Raw genomic sequence first — 17,928 nt, 5'->3', positions numbered from 1 at the left:
CAGTTATTTTTAAAGCTAAATGCTAATGTCAGTATGCCGGAATTTTCAGTGTTGATGCAAAAAGTCTTATTAGTAGTAGGAATAAATTGAAATTTTGAACTAATAATGGCCCTATATGAAATGTACTAAAATATTTCTACATCTAGTAGATGAATTGAATCTGAATGTTCTGGGCACTATCAGTATATTTCAATAAAGAGACATCATTTGGAAAAAACTGACAGGATTTATTGAGATACAGAATTCAGCTTATCTGTTTTAAAATTAGATTATGATTGGTAGATAGAATTGATAGGAGTTAGGATAGGACCACCAGGAGTCTAGAAGCTGCAGGTGGGGAAGATGGAGGCTTGGATGGGGTTCTGGATGACCAATGTGAGGCAGATAAGGGGAGGACGTGTCTCGCACAAATAACAGTCTTGCAAAATGTGCAAAATGATGTCAGTATTGAGTCTGACGGCATGGGAAAATGGAAGAGATGTAAAGAAAAGACTAGCAGCTGAACACCCAAGAAGCAGACGGATGAGTGATTACAGATCTTCCATACTGGACTTATGAATAAGCTCCATTTCTGTGACACAGGAGCTAACAGGTTCTTAACAGAACTTCTGCTACCCTCATCTTTCTTTCTTTTCAGGACAATTTCTGTTGGAGCAGTCCCGTCTTGGCGAGGCTGCGGAGATGGCGGAAAAAGCCGCAGAATTGGACAACTTTGAGTTTGATGTGGTCTTCAGTGCTGCTCACATGCTCAGGTTGGCTAAAATCCCCACTTGGAAAAAGCTGTGTTTCTGCGTGGGGATTCCCTTACTAGTACAGAATATTGAATGAGCAGATATTTCAAGGAATTACGGTGTTTTGGAAATTCATTATTTGCTGAGTTTGCCCTCATGGTGCCTCAACATTTGTGGGTTTTGTTCTTTACCACTGCCTTTTAAAAGCCATCTTTTCAAATATAAATTATACCAGCGTTACAGAATAGTAAAATGTCCTCTCAATGGAAAAGCTGTTGGTAAAGTTTTTATGTATTATATATATAAATGGAAGTGGTGAGGTTTCTGTGCACGGCTTGTAAAGAAGCCATAGGAGAATTTTTCCCTCAAAGTTTGGCAACCGTGTACACGGACAGCTTATAAATCTTAAAATGTGTCAAAAGGGACTGCAAATGTCCTCTACTCCCAGCAACTGAGGGAAAATATTGGAATGATGAACCTTAACTCATTTTTGCTCTACATATCTGGAAAAGTCATTTCTTCTCTGAAGCATCTCAGTGCGCTGCCACAGAGGGTTTATAAAAAGTTAAAAGTCTAAGGGCTTGACTGAGGTTTGCATTCGAGAACCTAAGGATAAATCTAAATGACAAGTCATTCCTTCGAGTTCTGATCCGACTGGTTATTTTAAGCTGAGACCCTCGGGACATAAATCCAAACAGATTAGGATTAGTGTTTATTGATATGACGCCCACCTGTCAAAGCTAAAGCTGTCCTGCCTGATAATAAAGATAAGCTACAAATCGGGGCTTGCTTTATGTGCAGTAACTGACTGAGCATAAACAGGATGATAAGAATGACCTGACAATCCAGTGCAATGTAGGATTTGCCTGTAATTGTTCTGCACAAACTAACTCTAAATACACATCATGCAAGTGTAACATTGCTGTTGTGTGACGTGTTTTACCAACACAAATCTATACTTTATTTTACAGGCTGAGGATTAGGAAGTCTGCAATTTTCTAATCAGAAAAAGAAGGAAATGACTTTACTTTTGACCTCCCTGATACCTAAAGACTTTGACTTTAAACGTGGCTTCCTGTAACTTTATCTGTTATTTAATGACTCTCTAGCACTTCCCCAAGCAAAACAAAGACCAAGGAAGGACACTAGGAGATGACTATGATATCCATAATGTGCCCTTTATTTTAAAGCCTTATAAATATGAATTAGCATGTCAGGAAGAAAGGGCTTTATTAACTTTGGCACAGCAAAGTCCAGATCATGTACTCCATGAATAATGTTAGTGTAGAGCCGATTAACTACTGCTACTGTACAGGACTTTTGGTGCTTTAAGCAGTCTTGGCATCAACATCGTCTGCTTCTCTTTATCTATTTATAAATGAGAACCTCAAAGTAAGGCCTAATGTGGTGAATCAGTGTCCAAACACATGATCCCATTTATGGCAAGCCTATTTGCCGCTTGTCCCAGAATATTGTTTACCAGTGGCTATATTAGAAGCTCCAGTATTTTACAACATCACTGCAGTAGGCAAAGAGTTTGTACTGTCATTTGACAATTATGTGAGACAGAATTATAAGCAAGTCTTTCAAACCAGTAAGTCATTTTTTAAGCCTTGGCAGGTACAAATAGTAGTATAATTTTCACTATGACTTGCTATTCAGTCAAATACTTTAACACAGTGTGTAAAAATGTAGTGTGAAATCTTGCAGCTTGTAATAGTATTATACAATTTGAGCCAATCTGCATTTACTTAAAATAAGAGTTAAAAGCAGCAGTTACCAACTTGAGGTTCAAGACCCTCTTTAGAAATTTGATCTCACTAATGACTAGAAAAATTGTTAATTATAATTGTCAGAAACGGCCCAAAAATGTAATTGTGGAGCTTACTCTGTGTGTGTGTGTGTGCGTGTGTGAAATTTTCTTAGCTTAAGTATCATTGTGCCTATTAGTACTACACCAGCAGAATTTAAATGACACTAATGAGTACATGAATTAATTTGATAAGTGAAATCATACACATTTCTTTCTTACGCTAAATGAACAATATTCATGATAATTTATATACTAAGAAGCTTAACAATGAGTGAATACAATCATTAGCTGGAAAATATATTCGTTTTTATCACTGATAAAAATATCTTATAATGTGCAAATTTTTTACTCTCGGCTCTTCTTTCTCTTCAGACAGGCCAATCTAAACGAGGCGGCGGAAAGGCAGTACAAGCGTGCAGCCAGCCTCAGACCAGATGTAAGTACCTGGACTGGTAGGCCTGTTAGCACTTATCATGGAAATGCACAAACACACGGCTGCACTGTAAATTCAATTTACAACATACCATGTATTACCCATCATTCTGACATTACGTTATAGTACTGTTGTTCCTGGCAAGCAGTGATAGTGCTGAATATGAAATGGAAACTGTGTTCTGGTCATGCCTGTGAACTGGTACCTTTATACAACCAACCAAATTCCAAGTGAGAAAAGAGCTTAGTGATTCTGTTGTCTGACACTGAAGTTACACTCTTAGCTTCAGAGTAAATGCTTGATCATAACACTATAGTTAAACAGACCAAGCTTTGCAGAGATCATGTCTCTTGATGTCTGCACAAGTGGTTGAGGAAGTTGGGAGCTATTATAGCCTGTCTGTCTGGTATACCTCAGTCACTTCAAAGGGAAAGGGTGCATGGACCAGTCTGTGGAAGGTGATTTAGAGTTATAGGAACCCCTGTGTTGTTAGATGAGGTCTGAAGGAGCTTCCTGGAGTCATTTATTATGTTAGTGTGCTTACTGATGCCCTGCTCTGTGACTTATGTTCAGTTGTATGACGGGGTTAGACCTCATCCTGCCTCCACTGCATTAACTGGTGTAAGTCTATAAGGCTACACCTTTTATAGCAGCGTTTCCCAATGTGTTTGTCTAACACATTGTGCAAACGTCTTGGGCCAACTCTTATTAATTTATAGTTTATTCCAAGTTAAACTGCTTAACACTGACCTTTGCCTCATCCAAGCAACAAAAGGATGAGCCAGTGTTGTGTCTAGACATAGCAGACATCTTAGCAAAGAACAAATTTTAAATTGTATATTTAGGTCATTTGCTACCCAATCAACTGTATCAAGAAAAACCTACTTTGGTAACAAAATTTGTTAATATCTGTAATATTTAACCCTTAAATGGCTATTGAGAATGTATAAGCTATTAATTCAAATTGATCAGTCAAGTGGCAGTGAGATTTTTCTATCAATCCAGATTAAAACTTCTGAAAACAAATATGCTTAAACACCTTCAAAATGACTAAAAGCCGCAACTTAGAACTTATGCAATACAAAATTTTGAATGGGCACTACTGTTTAACAGCGGGGTGCATGTGAGCTTTTAAAGTCCTTCAAGAAACCTGGAGAACTATTTCTAAAGACTTTTTAAAGAAATTAGAAGAAAGTTTGCCTGTTAGAGAGTTCAGGCAGTGTTGAACAATGTTAAATAATAAACGTGGTCACAGTACTGTTGCTCCACAGTTTCGCAAGTTAAACACAAGTGACTTAGAACTGGTAAGATTATCATATATGACCTCGGAAAACAAAAATGTTTTATTATGTTTAGTTCTAACTAACCATGAACTATAACTGTTTTTATTAGGAATTTAATATATTTTATGGTAGTTAGGCATTTATGCAGCTAGCTGGCTAGCTACATGCTAGCTGCTTCTGCTTTCTATTTATGACCTTTACTTAGTTCAACCTTGGAGACTGACTCACATATCAGTTCTGGAGACTTATTTTAGCTAAACAGTTTAGGTCTTATCCACTCCATTCAGGTAACAGTTAGTCATAATATAGCCAAGTCATGTAGCTAACCACGGGCAGCACGGTGGTTAGCACTGTTGCCGCACAGCAAGAAGGTCCTGAGTTCAATTCCAACATCAGGCCGGGGTCTTTCTGTGTGGAGTTTGCATGTTCTCCCCGTGTTTGCGTGGGTTCTCTCCGGGTACTCCGGCTTCCTCCCACTGTCCAAAGACATGCAGCTTGTGGGGATAGGTTAATTGGATAACCCAAATTGCCACTAGGTGTAAATGTGCGAGTGAATGTGAGTGCGAATGGTTGTCTGTCCCTGTATGTTAGCCCTGCGACAGACTGGCGACCTGTCCAGGGCGTACCCCGCCTCTCGCCCTATGATAGCTGGGATAGGCTCCAGCGCCCCCCGCGACCCTGAAAAGGATAAGCGGAAGCGAATGGATGGATGGATGTAGCTAACCCTCTTGTATAGTTTCTGTTTAGTTGTATATCAGCTAATGTATCCTTTGCCCCAGCTAGTTCTCTAACTTTGCTGAAAATGGAGACTAGTAATATAATACCTGTGACCTTTGCTCTAACAGCCTTTGTGCTTGTTATTCCTACAAGGAATTTCATTTACATTGCCTCGTGTTCCCATATTGGTGCTGTTCCTGTTACTATGGCCCTTAATTCTTTACTTTTAGAGAGCTTTTTAAAATAAGCTAATCTGACCTACTGCCGTAGGGAATATCTATAGGCTTGGTATTACTATTTTATACAATCTGACACTTTTAAAGAGAAGGGCTGCCTTTCTCTTTATATCCTGTTTAAGCCTTAAGAGCACAGTCAGATCTTTGACTAGAAGAATACTGGTTGTCCATTTTAATTTGAAAAGCTGTGTGTTTACATTTTGTTCTGTAAGAAATATGTTTCTTCAATCCCAGTCATTATAATTCACAGTCTTAAAGCCTTCACATGCACTTTCAGACACACTGAGGGGCTCCTCTTTTCATTTTTCAGGACTATAGTGCCTCTTCTCTTTGACATTTTCCCTGTACATGTCTGCTTAGTGAATGACAGTCTCTCAAATATCGGCTTAATCCAATAGCTTTCAGGTCATGAAAGATTCAGCTCTGGCTTTACGTGCTAAGAAAAGCAATGAATATGTGCCCCCAGAGAAAGGTGCGAGGGTGTTTTTCATTTTACACACTAAAACGCTGTATTTACCCACTCCGAGATTCATCACAAATATAATGTCGAGTCTGAGCAGAACAGGCAATGCTTCCAGCGTGTGAAAATTGTATAATCATGACACAGAACATGTCTTGCTCCCGGCAAATCAAAAATTATGATACGATGAGGTTATGTTGTAATTTGTATGCGCTTAAGATCATAATCCCTCAAGATTTTAGTGCTGGTGGATGTGGCTGCACCTGTCATTACTGTGGTAACAGTGAGTGTGATTTAATACTATAAGAAATGTCCTCTGAGAAAGAGAATTGAACAGAATATGCTGGATAATGTGATCATATTCCACTGTGGCTTAAAGGCCTCTTCTCAAAAGCTGTGGATCAGAGGTCGATACTTTCTTTTTCGTCACAGAGGGTAAAAATACAGAAACTTTTACCCTCAAACTGCCTGTTTTCTTTCGTCTGTCCAATTCTATTGTCCCATGATTGGCTTTGGTGTGATTTAATATGCCAGTGTGTTGCATATTTTCCCGAATAACAAAGGAACCCTCATTAAGAGTAAGTATGCCTCTCCTGCCTACAAAATTCCTGTATGGGCAAAAACTGAGGAGCTCTGAAATTTTGAAATATAACATTTAATTATAATTATTGTCCTTTTTTGTGTAGGTGAGGAAAACAAAAAGTTAGCTGTATAGCTGTTTTCCTGTAAAAACTGCAATTAATCAACAGCTTTCCAATCACTGCTTTAAATAATCAAGCTCTATATGTGTGCATTTGTTGAGTGCACTCACAATCACTGAAAAGTGGAACGTAAACAAGTGAAAAATCCATGCTGAGGAGAGGCAAACAGTTGTGTTCATGCTGGGAAAATCTTTTGATTTACTTTCCAAGTTAGTAACAACATGTCATGCAGTGGGGATGCAGTCCTGGGAACAAGGCCAGGCCTGGGCGATTAGGTGCAGATGATTTTTAGGATGAGATATGGATGTATTTGTTAGTTACGGATGGCTATGACTTAGATTTTGTAAATCCCCACAACTGGACTGCTTTTCAGGGTCATATGGTTTCACTTTGCAACTTAAAAGTATGGCATTTTAATCAAGAGGACTCCAGAAACACTCTTCTCAATGGGTTTGATCGTGCATATCACAATAAATACTAAGCCCTTGCCCACACACAATCTGTAGCTACCCTTTTGTTTACTGCGACATTGTTAGAGGACATACTCCTATCTATATGATCTGCACAGAGAGATTGCGTTCTATCTAATTTAATGGGTATTTGATTTTCTTAAAGGAGGGCCTAAAATAAATTTCACCAGAGCCCTTTCTTTAATCTACCATCCAGACCTGGCAAGCTTCCTAAATTGTGTATCTCACATCATTTTCTGTGTAAGATGCAGAAATAACAAGGGCAGGTTTAAAATGGTTTGCCCAAATAAATACAAGGTCAGCACTGTTGCAAAAGTACTACAATCCTGTATCTTATCACCCTTATGCCTAACATCCACTGCTCCCTTCTCTTTTTTCTTTCTGTTTTTTATTCCAGTACCCAGCTGCTCTGATGAACCTTGGTGCCATCCTCCACCTGAATGGGAAGCTTACCGAAGCAGAAGCCAACTACCTGCGGGCTCTCCAGCTCAAACCTGATGATGTCATTACCCAGTCGAACCTGCGGAAGCTGTGGAACATCATGGAGAGGCAGGGACTCAGGACTAAACGTGCGCTCGGGATGCAGAAAGGCGATGTTTGAACTCCTCCCTCACTGATGATGTCATCTCCTTCAGAGATATGAAAGAGCTGGTGGCTCACATTTCACTAAAGGCTATTTCTTTAGCGATTCAGCTCGCAGTGCTTGTGAAAGACACTTTGAAGGTTTGAGGGCTAGGATTCAGTGGGCATGTGCTGCCTCACAGTATGCCATATTGCCATATGGTAGCTCAAACTACTAAAACAAACTTCTTTTGCATACATTTTTTATAAAATGCTATGATGTTAAATATACATTGAAGTCAAAAGCAAATAATTTGAAAGTCCCCCAAAAATTCTTTAAGGTCTCAAATATCAGCTAATTGTTAGTTGATATAATCTAAACATCTGGCATGATTTAGAGCACTTGATTTAATAAGAGCATACTTTCAGGTGATAATTCTTACAGAATAGATTTTAAAGCGTGGGCACTGATGGGTAAATTACTCAAGTTGTTTCATTATATCAGCTAGTTTAACTGAAAGATGGACTTCACTACCACACTTGTACATGTCAGATTCTATTTGCAGGTGGTAGGGAGAACTACTGTGTGTGTGAAAACTTGTGTAAAGTCTTTTGTTGCTCCCAAAGGAGCAAGTGATGTCACTTCAGTCAGTGCTGATTGAGGCTGAAGACTACAGGTGTGAAAGTTGAAGGAATTCTGGGGGGCAGGAGTTACAAAGAAGCAAGCTTAACAGACCAGAAGCATCTCTGTTTAAGTTTCGCTGCTTGTGGCGCGAAATTGAGTTTCGACCAAATTGTTGTCTGTTAAGCTGCATTATGGGCAATGTAAGCACCATTTTTGGTTGTTTTGGACAAGGAAGAAGGTCTTCTTTTGCTTAACTGCCCAGTGATAATGTTGTAAGGGTGCAATCCTAAATAGGTGGATTATTTTATTTAATTGTTTTGTAAAGAAAGGAAACGAAATCCCCGATGGATTGCTCAGGATAGTCTAGCTTTGAATTTGCCTCCTAACACACTCAATTAAACATTAAAAGCATGCAAGTGCATAAACATCTTCTAGAACCGCCTTCAGATAAAGTGCTGTACATTGCTCCGAGCACATAAAGGAATAGGTTTAGGCATAATGTACAGCCAAACACGTCACTGACGATTGTTTGCACGTGGTGCATTTTAAATTCTCGTGACTGTAATGATGAAAAATTCCTCAGTGGTGCCAAAGCTTGTACTGAGTCTTTACACCTCTCGTGCCAAGCAAGAACTTTTCTTCACTCCTGTGTTCCTCGTGTCAAATAAAGATGTTACATTTCATGTGATCAAATTTTATTTATTAATATGTTATTTTCTTGTGAATATGCCAACACTGTGCCGTTTCATTGTTGTATCTGCCCACCCTTTCTCATTCCTCCCAATAGATAGGCTACAGTAGGCAAAATGACAACTACATTGAAATGGTTTCATATGTGTATTTTTGTTCTCTCTGCTCAGGGACATCAGGTTGTGATTCCTGTCACAGAAATAGTTTGTGACACAGAGAGATCTTTTAAAGAATTTTAGAGTTTTATGTTGTTTTTTTTCCTGATGATTGTGATGTTTGGTTAAATTAAAGGAAATGTGTAGCTCAAACAGTGTTGTGTTTTGTAAAAGTGAACCTTTTTCATAATAAAAAAATAATTTGTTTTTAATTTTAGTGCTCCATAATGTTGTCCAGGATGCAAGTCAAAAGCATAAATTTCAGACAGAAGTCTGCGGTCACAAGTTTACATAAACTCACCCTAGAACCAGGGTGGAATGATTATACAGCATACATTTTTCACAATAAAAAAGGGTGAACAAGATTACATTTATTTTGGAATTTTGCTAATCCGCACAGGGTCAAATGTATACATACAAGCTCAAATACATGCAATAAAATAAAATCTTTGATAAGTGGTACGGAAGGTTCTACAATATCTTTTAAAATTATAAGGCCTATTAACTAAATGTTAAAGATCATGATTGACTACAACTGGTAGTTTCTCTTTGCCAGAATAAAAACCATTTGCTTGATAGCACTCATTGGAATAACCAATACTCAGAACATTGAGAAAGTCTAAGGAAGACTAGGAAATTTGTAGATTTTTACAGGGTGGGAATGGCTCTAGGAGCCATTTCTAATAAGCTGCAGATTCCAAGATTATCAGTTTAAACCACTGTGTGTGAATATTTGTATGTGTCACCATTTTATTAAGGTCTGGAAGAAGACAGAAACTGTCACCCATCAGATGAGAGGTTCCTGAACATCTTAACCAAAGCCTGCCATGAACTGGAAACTGCTGGAAAACCAGTGTCCCTGTCCACATTGAAGTGAGTTTTACATCGCTGTGGACTGACCTTGTGCTGACCAAGACACAAGGTCTTGCTCCAAAATCAACACCTTCAAGCTCGACTGAAATGTGCAGCTGCCCACATGGACAAGCCAAAGGCCTTCTAAAGAAATGTTTTATGGTAAGGCCACACAAAGACTCACCTGTTTGGCCACATTTGCTAAAGGTAAGCTTTCAAACTTGAGAATATGGTACCAACTATCAAGCACGGTGGTGGTAGAATAGAATGGATAAAGCAGGCTGACATTAAGCTTCTGGAATAGCCTTTGAAAGTCCCAAACTCAACCCTACTGAAAATGTGTGGACTATGTTAGGAAACCAACCAATTAAAATGACCAAGAAGAGTGGTCACATATCCAGCTACTATTTCCAGAACCTTGTTGATGTCTGCCAAAATTGGTTGAGGTGCAGTTTGCATTTAACTAAATATAAGTGGGGATGCCTGTATATTATTGAACTTGCATGTATAATTTTGACCTTGAGTGGATTACAGAAAATCCATAATAAATCTAAACATTTGCACCTACTTCTTGTTTTTTTGAAGTCATCAAAGATCTAAGCTGTACACCCTGGAAAAAGAACAGCTCAAAGAATTCATTAAAAACCCCAAATTACTGTGACATTCATGTAAATGATAAATGTATGTAAACTTCTGACTAAAACATGTTGTTTAGAGAGTCAACATTTGTTTTCACCCCAAAGCACAAACCATAAATGCAGTTTCTGTGAAGCTACGGATCTTTGTTGCAAACTGAATGCTGTCTCTTGATTTAAACAGCCTAACCAGAAGAAGAAATTTACAATTATTACCAATGTTTGCATTGTATCCAGCCTCAACAAATGTCATAGAAACACATTTGTCCAGAACACTAAACCTTTCCCCTAAAAAATGAAGTCAAAATATGAGTGTTAGCTCAAGCATCAAAGTACGTACCAAGCCCCCGAGGCTAGATTTGCACATGTAACAGAGAGCTGACAAGACTAATTAAAGACAGAGCTGGTATGACAAGACTAGTGTGAAGTGTAAGAAGTCTTCCACAAGTCTTCTGAGAAGTGACAGGTTAGTACTATATGTCAGAATGCTGGTATATAAAATGCCATATGAACAGCAGCTGAATACATGAATTACCATAAAGCATTAGGAATGAAGATATATATCAATAGCGTTCAGCCATCAGGGTCTTCTCTTGTGTAACCAACTGCTAGTTTAAGAGACAGGCACCCTCTTGGAGTTGTTCCTCCATTATCTCAGTTATGCTGCTTCAGGCCCCTGCTGCTGTGGGATCTCCCACTGCACCTCTCCTCTACTCTTCAGTCTTCATATTTATTGACTCTGTGTCCACTCTGTGCTTCCTCTGTACATTTCTGTACATAATGCTTGTCGTGAAGTTGCACATTTCTGACCTGCTGTTACCGGCGTGACCAACCTTCTGTGGCCCACACAACACTAAACACAATACTTTTAACATAACTGTAATGTATGTTTGTTGCTGCCACGCCAGATATGAAATTTTAATCATGAGTTTGATTAAAAATGCTAGTTTTAACCTTTGTATTGAATTAATTAGTTTGTGTCTCCTCTCCAGGCTGTACTTAGCTTCCATCTGGTTTGGACCTAGGAGCTGCTAAATTAGTCCAGGCCCTTTTGAGCTCTTCTTTTGCAGTGGTGGGAGGTGGGGGATCGTATTTCAGGGATTTTAAGATTATAATTTCTGCTTTTACTCAAATATATTTTGGTTTTATTTTCTGCACTTTTATTTTAAAGCTTTAGTCTAGAGCAGCAATGACCCTAGCTGAATCATTGCTGCTCAGACCAGGGCTTGCAATATGGCAGCATCAGCTCTCCTTTTTATTAATGGCATGACCATGACCACGACATGCCCCAGCTCAGGTAGCTCCGGCACCATCTCTGACATTCTGATAAAGGTCAATGTGATAAATAAAATAAAATGAAGCTAAATTAAGCTTTTTTCATTTTTTTAAAGAGCATCCAAGACCCAAAATAGAATTATCAAGTACCACATTCCAGGATTTACTCCATCTCATGAAGACTCTCCACAATGTTGAGTCTTTGAGAGCTGAAATGTAATTTTCTCTCCAACCCTGTTACCTACTCTTGGTTTCATTAGAAGTGAATAGTGCCACAGTCTCAGTCTCTCCCCTCTGTCACTGACACACACGCACACATACTGATCCACTAATTAGAGTTGGTCTTTTCATAAACTCAACATGTTGATATCATCTGATCAAGCAGACATCAAAGACTTTGTAATCACATGCCAGACTCTCTGAGCACACCAAGCTGTAAATATTTAAGAGGATATCAAACTTGACTCACTTATTGAGTTGAATGAACTCAAAGTCCTAGTTTCTAACATTTTAAAGTGTGCATTCCAAGTTAGCGTAAGTCTGTGAGGACATATTTTGTTATGTAATAATAAGAAGAATAACAGCACAGAATAAAGTACGTGCTTATTATGTGTTGAAATACATTTGTGTTGAAACACCATCTGCTGGATTGAATGAGTCCATCATACCCAGAGGACCAATTAATTCATGTCAAATAGTTTCATGAGCACTGATGACCTGACTCTGGAAAACAGGTCCATCCAATCAGGGCACAGCCACACAAATTTACCAAACAATATAAAATTAATTTTTCCCCATATGTTATTCAACAAAAAATGAAAAATTCTTTTACTTTTTATGTCACACTAGAATTAAAAATCTGACTCTACAGCTGACGAATCGGCCCCTGTCTAATTTAGTCAAGGCCATCTGTGCTTCTTACTGTACTTTACACTCAACCGCCAATTAACTGTAAGAAACTGTTTGTGTTTCAGGAGATGAAAGGGATTCACACATGAGGGCTGAATGTGTGTGCGGGAGGTTCGATTATTGCCAGATATTTTGGGAGCAACAGCTGGAAACACTGTTAAACTACTAAAAAAAACACCCTATGGGTATGAAAATGAGGCAGGGTCAGATAAACGGTTCGACCTTCTCCACTTCAGCTGGCAACAAACATATGGGAGTAGGGGAAAGGCACATGGGCAGTTCCTTATATCGTGTATCAGCAAACTGAATTTCATCAGTATTTTTTAAAAACATCTGCAATAATGTCAATAAGTTGTGCTTTCCCGCCATAAATCATTAAACCTCTAACACATTTTTTGTTCAGTATTGTGAGCAAATAACTGTAATTTGACATCTTCATCAAAAAATGCAATAATAATAAAAATATTGTTTACTGTTATTAAATAGTTAATTTGAAAATTTAAAGATTTAGCATTAAAAATAAAATTTTGATTAAAGATCTTGCACATACCGATAGATTACCCATTACAGAAACCTATTTTAAAAAAGATGTAAAAAATTTTATTGAAGGTTTAAAAGAATATATATTATAACACTTGTTCTGCATAAAATGTGATCTCTGTGATTGATGTACAGTATGGTATCTCTTTCTAGTAACCTCTTTTGTGTGGCTATTAGAAATTCACAGATGTTTAAGAGGGCACAAGTCAGAAATGTTGGAAACCAAAGGTCTAGATTACATTGAAAAATCCATCAAAGTAACTAGTAGCCCAATTTCGCAAATCAATGCAGTGGAACTGAAGGATAAAGTTCCATCAAATGAAAAGTTACCTTAAAATTGTAAATCTAAATCTGATAATTCAGTTAATGTTCTTTCCACTTATAATAGTACAAATAAATTGCCAAGAAAAACTGATACATCTAATGTGGACCAACTGATGCTGACCTGTGCCAAGAGTGAATGAAAACTGTATCAACAGCAACCTCTCGTGGCAGTTTCGGTAAACTACAGCTAATCATTTTAAGCACGTGTTTAACAAAGCATCAGAGGGTGTGTGTAGTGAGTGGGGGCATGACCGTTTATATTTTATTTCATTGAGACTTCTTGTTGGCATGGGGGAGTATTTGCTTTGGGTGTGAATGGAAAATGCTTCTTGTGACATGTATGGTAATAAAAATATACAGCATGTGAAACAGGTTTTCAAGTGAAGTTTCTGTTTCGTGGTGAAACAGCAACTTCTATAATGAACACACGTTTCGTAGCCTTAACTGTACCAATTTAGAAATATTATAGCACATGTAATGGTGAGTTCTTTCACATAAGGAAGATTTTGTGCTTAATGCTGTTTTACTGCTCGGGCAGTTGGGCACAGATGTTCTCTCTGATATTTATTGATTGTGCAGGTTTGGTTCTCAACATGCACAGCTGGCAAAATCTCACAAAATGAATATCTGTGTATAGGTTACTGTGTTTATAGCATGAAAATATTTAAAATCTAAATAGTTGATTAACTTTTCCGATGTCGTAAAATAAAAATGCTCCTAGAATGAGACATTTTTGTATAATTACATGACAATACATTTAGAAAAAGACTGAACAGTATGGTTTGTTTGGAGTTTTTTTTCTGAACAAGCCACAAGACCTCTGCAACAATGTCCTTTGAACAGATGAGACTAAAATGGAGACGTGTAGCAATATTGCACAGCAATATTTGTTGAAAACACCCATCCATCCATCCATCCACTTCAGCTTATCCAATTCAGGGCCACAGGGGGGCTGGAGTCTATCCCAACAAGAAGAGGGTGAGATTGGTGAAAACATATCAGTACAAACACCTCATACTAACTGTTAAGCATGGTGAGGGAGGGGTGATGATTTAGGCTTATTTTGTAGCTACAGTATATGGGAGCCTTGCAGTCATTGACTCCTCTGTATACCAAAGTGTACTAGAGTGAAATGTGAGGCCATCTGTCCGCCAACTAAAGCCTGGGCAAAATTGGGTAAGTGCAACACTACAATCCCAAGCCAAGCCAAATCTACAATAGACTGGCTAAAAAAAACAAAGAGAAGGTTTTCCAGTGGTCTAGTCAAAGACCAGAACTCAACGTGAATGAAATACTGTGTCGTGACCTTAAGAGAGCTGAACATAAATAACTGCCCACAAACCTCAAAAGTGAAGCAACTCTGTAAAGAAGAGTAGGTCAAAATCTCTTCACAATTTCAATTTCTTATGTGAAAGACTGACGGAATCAAACAGAAAATTATTACTTCAGGTTATTGCTGATAAAGGTGCTTCTAAAGTAACTGAATCATATGTTGTTTTTCCACATCCTGCACAGAGCCCCATGAAAGCTTTTTTCCCCACATATATGTAAAACAACTGAAAAACAATAAGAATTTAATTTCCTTAACCTCGCACGTTATTTTAAAATGCTTGCGAATGTTATGTCTAGCACAAATACAAACATAAACATTAGAACAGGAATAAACACACATGTAGACTTTGATTTGGTTCTGCTGGAGTATTTATTTATTTATGAAGCTATATTATTACTAAATTAAATAGAAATAAATTAGATGGGAATCTACATTACATGACCACAAGTATTATATTCAACTATTCTAATACTAAGCAGTAGCACCTGATAAGTAAACTCATTTTATTGGTACTTCTGATCCAAAGTAATGAAATGTAAAGATAACTTTGCTGACAGATTATCTTGCTGAAAACGACCTAGTTTACTGCAAATTTTTCTAAAAATGTTTAAAATGTAGTCAAAATGCTGCAAAAACTTCATCGAAGCCATCAGGAATTATGCTTGAAATGTACTGTTTGAGGTAGCCACGTTGATCTTGCACATGTTGCGCTCAGCTGTACTGAATCACATACTCCGGATATATTTGATTTGGATCAAAAATGACAAAAATTCTAGGATGAGAGACATCATCAACACAGCTGTCATGCAAGTTTTCAGGACTCCCATCATCGGGTTTTTGGATAAGAAATCGTCCAGCAACTGGTTTTCCAGTCATCACCCGAGCCAAAAATATAATTTTAGTTTCTCCAGAGTGTACAAGTTGTGTTTTCCCACCATAAACTGGCAGTGGTTTCGAGCTGCTCTTACTGTATCCGTCGGCATATGTTGCATGTTTGGCAAAATAAATTCCTACGTAAAAAAAAGAAACTTAGATCAGCTGAGAAGAAAAAAGAGAGAAGAAATGGTGAAGAGTTAGAAATTCAGATTTGCACCTTTATCAAAACAATGAACTTACCTTTGCCATATGTGCCATATTGTCCAGCTAACCGTACATCAAAGTTATACTTGCAAATGTAATCCACATTTTTAATATCAGTCCCATGAAAGAGTTGTTTCTCTTGAATTTCTTTAATGCCTTGAATCCTCATCAGCTGTTTCTTTTTCCTTTGATGCAAATAGAAAAATAATGGTAATAAAGAAAAGAAATTATTAACAAAAAACATAGTGTAAAACTTAACTTACCTGCAATATAATTCCCAAAGATCCAAATTCTGTATCCTGTAGATTGACAGAATGGTTTTGCCCAACAGCCCATCGGTCTTTACATAATGTTCCACTGTCTGATACTCGGGGGAGTGTTCACTCAGAGGGATTAACTTTAAAAAGTATCAGAAACCAGTTATTGCTGAAATATCTGCGGTTTTAATCTATGCTTCTAACTGTATTGTATATTTGTGCTCTAGCTGTAGATATTTTGGACATTAAGCAACATTTTTGTCACCTGGTATGGCGATTCGGGATCAAATGATTCCCAGGAAGGGAGGCTGAAACAGGAACACCTGCGGGAGGAGAGTTAAGTTTCCATTGTGCTGAAACTTTCACTTTCATTTTGATAGAAACCATACTGACACTAACTTGTAAACCTCACTGCTGTTACTTTTGAGAATATAAAAATTTTACCTTTTTCAGTGTTGCAGCTCCTCTTGATTCTTTTTTTTTTTTTTAACCTGTCCCGTTTGGTTCTTTTGCCATCAGAATTATTGTCTAAAGGCGAAGAAAGATGCCCAACGGATTTACTTTACCAAATGGACCATCCCAGCCTTGCCGTAATGGTCCATTTGATTCAACTTTTTATTGTTTATTTTATTTTCACTTGCTGAATACGGGACAGACTTGACTGGAGGAGAGAATGTGGAGAAAGAAAGAGGGAAAGAAAAAAACCTGAGAAGAGGGACGGGGAAAAAGGGCAAAAAACAAAAACCAACAGAATAAGCAGACAAAAAATACATATATCGATCACCTGGATCACCTGTTGAGAAAGAAAAAAGAAAGCAAGCAGAAGAAAACGAGAGTAATAAACAAGATCACAATGATATATGAGAATATGACAGTAAATACTAAATATTAAACATTATTGTGCAGCACGTGAGATCGACAGCGCACAGTGTGCTTTGAGGTAGGAGCCAAAAAGGGTGTAATTTGTGTGTGTGATCACCCGTGTGTACACCTGTGAGCATGAACGCGCTTGTTTTTAAAAGGTTCCTTCATGTAATGATCTGCTAGAGGGTGTGGGGGGCCACTGCCCCGACCTCCAGGGCATGAAGCAGGTATGGAGGAGATCAAGACTCCAGACATCCAAAGGCCCCCAGAACACAAGAGACCAAGGAAGACCAACAGAGGGGCAGCCGCGCCACTATCCCAGAAAGAGCTGAGGAGAGTCCCAGATGAGGGATCACTCAGCAGCCGCGGAGCAGAAGCCAGGGGGGGTTGCAGTGACGTGCCCGTGAGCTCCTCTTGATTCTTTTTTGCCTCGTTGTGGTGAGGTCTGTCAGTAGCATTTCTACACAGAAACACGTGTATTAATCTGAGCCAAGTTCTTAATGTGTGAATGAAGACTGTGAGCATGAAAATGTGCAAAATTACCAGAGAAATCAATCCTGAAGAAGAAGATATGTTTAAAACAGCCTTGGAGTTTTTCAGGTAAAACGTGTCAACATCCTCACTGCTAAAGGTGAGATTGTGGTCATCCTACAGAAAAGGGACAAGAAAGTAGAAAAGTAAGCTTTACTTTATTTGACAGTACATAACCAGGTAGTGTGGTCTAAAGAAATACACAAGTTACCTCAAACTGGTGCCACTGTCCACAGTCGGCCAGGTAATACCACCAGCAAGGGGTGTCAGATGTATCCATATCCTCATCTGTATTTTCCCCCATTTTTTTTTTGTTGTTGTTTCTTGTTGTCAGAAATGTAACTGATTATATCAAGAAAAGGCTGAAAAAGTAACCTGCTTCCTCTCTATGACTTAACTACTGGTGTTTCTGACTCCTCGTGACTCAAACCTCATTCATAGACACACCTTCTA

The 17,928-nt window shown here is 38.2% G+C and overlaps 2 protein-coding genes across 2 annotated transcripts in view; one reads left to right on the top strand and one right to left on the bottom strand.

Moving 5' to 3' along the window:
- The window catches only part of tmtc2a (transmembrane O-mannosyltransferase targeting cadherins 2a), a 64,318-nt gene extending 55,233 nt beyond the window's left edge, over positions 1–9,085 (top strand). Inside the window, exons 10-12 of the mRNA XM_063500850.1 lie at positions 638–752; positions 2,917–2,980; positions 7,242–9,085. Of these exons, the coding sequence (XP_063356920.1) occupies positions 638–752; positions 2,917–2,980; positions 7,242–7,445 (383 nt within the window). The 3' untranslated portion in view covers positions 7,446–9,085. The remainder of the gene's footprint in view (positions 1–637; positions 753–2,916; positions 2,981–7,241) is intronic.
- Positions 9,086–15,378: 6,293 nt separating this feature from the next.
- LOC134615906 (protein mono-ADP-ribosyltransferase PARP11-like) lies at positions 15,379–17,779 on the bottom strand. Its single transcript, XM_065469513.1, has 6 exons — positions 17,687–17,779; positions 17,552–17,592; positions 16,346–16,403; positions 16,087–16,220; positions 15,860–16,008; positions 15,379–15,753 (listed from the first exon to the last, which is right to left on the bottom strand). Exons 1-6 carry the CDS (start codon positions 17,777–17,779, stop codon positions 15,455–15,457), a joined length of 774 nt encoding a protein of 257 aa, XP_065325585.1. The 3' UTR covers positions 15,379–15,454.
- Between the last annotated feature and the right edge of the window lie 149 nt (positions 17,780–17,928).

Source organism: Pelmatolapia mariae, linkage group LG17 (assembly GCF_036321145.2).
Source record: "Pelmatolapia mariae isolate MD_Pm_ZW linkage group LG17, Pm_UMD_F_2, whole genome shotgun sequence".
In the NCBI taxonomy this organism is placed as follows: domain Eukaryota; kingdom Metazoa; phylum Chordata; class Actinopteri; order Cichliformes; family Cichlidae; genus Pelmatolapia; species Pelmatolapia mariae.
The sequence above is the reverse complement of the archived record's forward strand: the minus strand, read 5'-3'. Positions and strand labels throughout refer to the sequence as shown.

What these genes read in the sequence shown, in the direction of transcription:
- LOC134615906 (XM_065469513.1), bottom strand. Translation starts at nt 17,779, where the DNA reads ATGGGGGAAAATACAGATGAGGATATGGATACATCTGACACCCCTTGC. An exon ending in AGCAGTGAGGATGTTGACAC is followed by an intron (nt 16,404 to 17,551) that starts GTTTTACCTGAA and finishes CTCCTCCCGCAG; the next exon opens with GTGTTCCTGTTTCAGCCTCC. An exon ending in ATCCCGAATCGCCATACCAG is followed by an intron (nt 16,221 to 16,345) that starts GTGACAAAAATG and finishes TACTTTTTAAAG; the next exon opens with TTAATCCCTCTGAGTGAACA.